Source organism: Ptychodera flava, unplaced genomic scaffold (genome assembly GCF_041260155.1).
Source record: "Ptychodera flava strain L36383 unplaced genomic scaffold, AS_Pfla_20210202 Scaffold_29__1_contigs__length_4469600_pilon, whole genome shotgun sequence".
NCBI lineage: Eukaryota > Metazoa > Hemichordata > Enteropneusta > Ptychoderidae > Ptychodera > Ptychodera flava.
The window spans coordinates 2,929,588-2,931,547 of NW_027248351.1; the positions used below are offsets into that span (position 1 = coordinate 2,929,588).

The window sequence follows — 1,960 nt, forward strand, 5'->3', positions numbered from 1 at the left end:
GCTGCTGAGATGGCCACTGTTTCAGCAAGTGCGGTCCACTTTGGTCACGGTCTGGGGTAACTAAAGCAAGTGTTTTTCAAGTCTCCTCCACTCCCGATACCTCCTTTGGGATCCGAAAAGATACTGTAATATACCCATAGTACGGAACAACTTGATCACCTGCACCATGGACTACCAAGTTTTCAATTGGCGTGAGGCGGCAGTGAGACAGGTGTCAGTCATAAAACAAGTGCGAAATGAGGGTGACTTGGGAACCACTGTCAAGTAAACACTGGCAACTGACTCCATCGACGAACACTTTGGTAGTCATACTATCACCTACCAGCCCTTCGGGTAGTGGTTTACTGACTACGGAATGTTCGTTAACTTGTGCAATGTTGTCAATTTTGTCTTTCCTTTCTTCGTGTATATTACTGGGGCTACACTCTTCTTGGACATCCACCAGTCCCTGTACTCTGGGTGTCCCCGTTAGTTTCCCTTCGACTCAAAAAATGCTCGTGCGAATTTCTGCTTGACCAGCTGTAGATCTAGGTTATCCTTTCTCCGACATTTCCTCTCCGTATGTCCGTCCAAACTACAATTAAAAAAGTTCAAATTCTTGAACATAACAAATCCCACTGGGTTAGAACTCAATGACTCCTTTGCTGATGTCGATGTTTCTGGTGTTGGGCTGGAGGAAGGTGTGGATACATTGGACTAGGTCTAATCTCTCCTTCTGAGATTTTGCTGACAGGGTCATTGCCGACTAGTTGGCGTTGACCAGTTGTTACTTGAGGCTGGCTGTGTGGGTGGCTTGTTTTCATTTCCCTTCATCATCTGATCCATTACATGCTGCACTACTTGCTGTATATCCGACTTATCCAATGATTTCTGTACAACTGGTGCTGATGTTGCGGTTGCTTCAAAACTATCACATATAGCATTGTAATTTGTACTGGCACTTGGCATTGGCCCATCATGGGCTCTTTTCTTAGCTTTCTCTTCCTGACGTGCTTCCTGCTTCCTTATCATCTGCAATAACTCGACGTAACCTGGCGGGTGGTTGAGCCTCGTGTCGAGTTGCAACGATGACAATTGGCTTTCTTTGTACAACACTCCATCGGTGAACTGTTTCAGGCGAAGGTAATCGGCCTCATACTCTTTGACACTGCCTTGTCGTATTGCTCGTCGCAACAAAGTCTGTAATTCCTGCAAATACTGAGAATGTGACCACTCTGCTTTCTGATAACACGACTGAAATGCCTTCAAAGACTCGGCAGGGGTAAGTCTTGTGCCATACGAACCCTCAAGGGCATCAAGGTAATCACGTACTGTCAAATGGGGTGTTGGGGTAAATGACTTAATAGTGTTCATAGCAGGTCCAATTAGGCTTTCAGCAATACGCTTCTTCTTTTCTGCATCTGATACATTCCACTCTTTGATCATTTGTTTTGCTTGATCTGCCCAACTTTCACAGTCGTCTTCATTACTGGTACTGGCAGCCTACTGGAGAAAACTCAGTTTACATTACCACCCAGACTCATTAGTCCTTGGTTGCGGGTTAGTCATAAGTTTCTCCATCATATCCATCCAAACCGCATTAGGGCCAGCTTGGCGTTGTGGTGGTGATCTGCTTTGGGGTCTTTCTCTCGGCTGGTAAGGCATACTATTCCTGGGAGGGGTAGGCAGTGGAAAGAAATCTGCTGGTTCTCTGTGCTTTATGTCATCGTAGCCGTCCAATCCAGCCAAATGTGCTGGGTCAACGGTGGTGGAGTCTTGATTGCCATCGCCAATAACCCAAATCCTCCTTAAGAGGTTCCAGTGCCTCCCTCATCAGGCGGTAAGATGCTCCATCACTGTTGGCCATATGCAGGGAAGCCTTTTCTCTGACTTTGACCGAATGGGTACCTTAGCGTTAAAAAAAAAGCGCGGCAACAGGAGTAAACATCCCAACACTAGTGTTGGCTCCACTCTTTTCATA

The 1,960-nt window shown here is 46.3% G+C and overlaps 1 protein-coding gene across 1 annotated transcript; it reads right to left on the minus strand.

Annotated features, from left to right (window-relative positions):
- Positions 1-735: 735 nt before the first annotated feature.
- Positions 736-1,425, minus strand: LOC139127134 (modulator of apoptosis 1-like). Its single transcript, XM_070693054.1, has one exon. The coding sequence runs from the start codon at positions 1,423-1,425 to the stop codon at positions 736-738; it is 690 nt and encodes a 229-aa protein (XP_070549155.1).
- Positions 1,426-1,960: the final 535 nt, after the last annotated feature.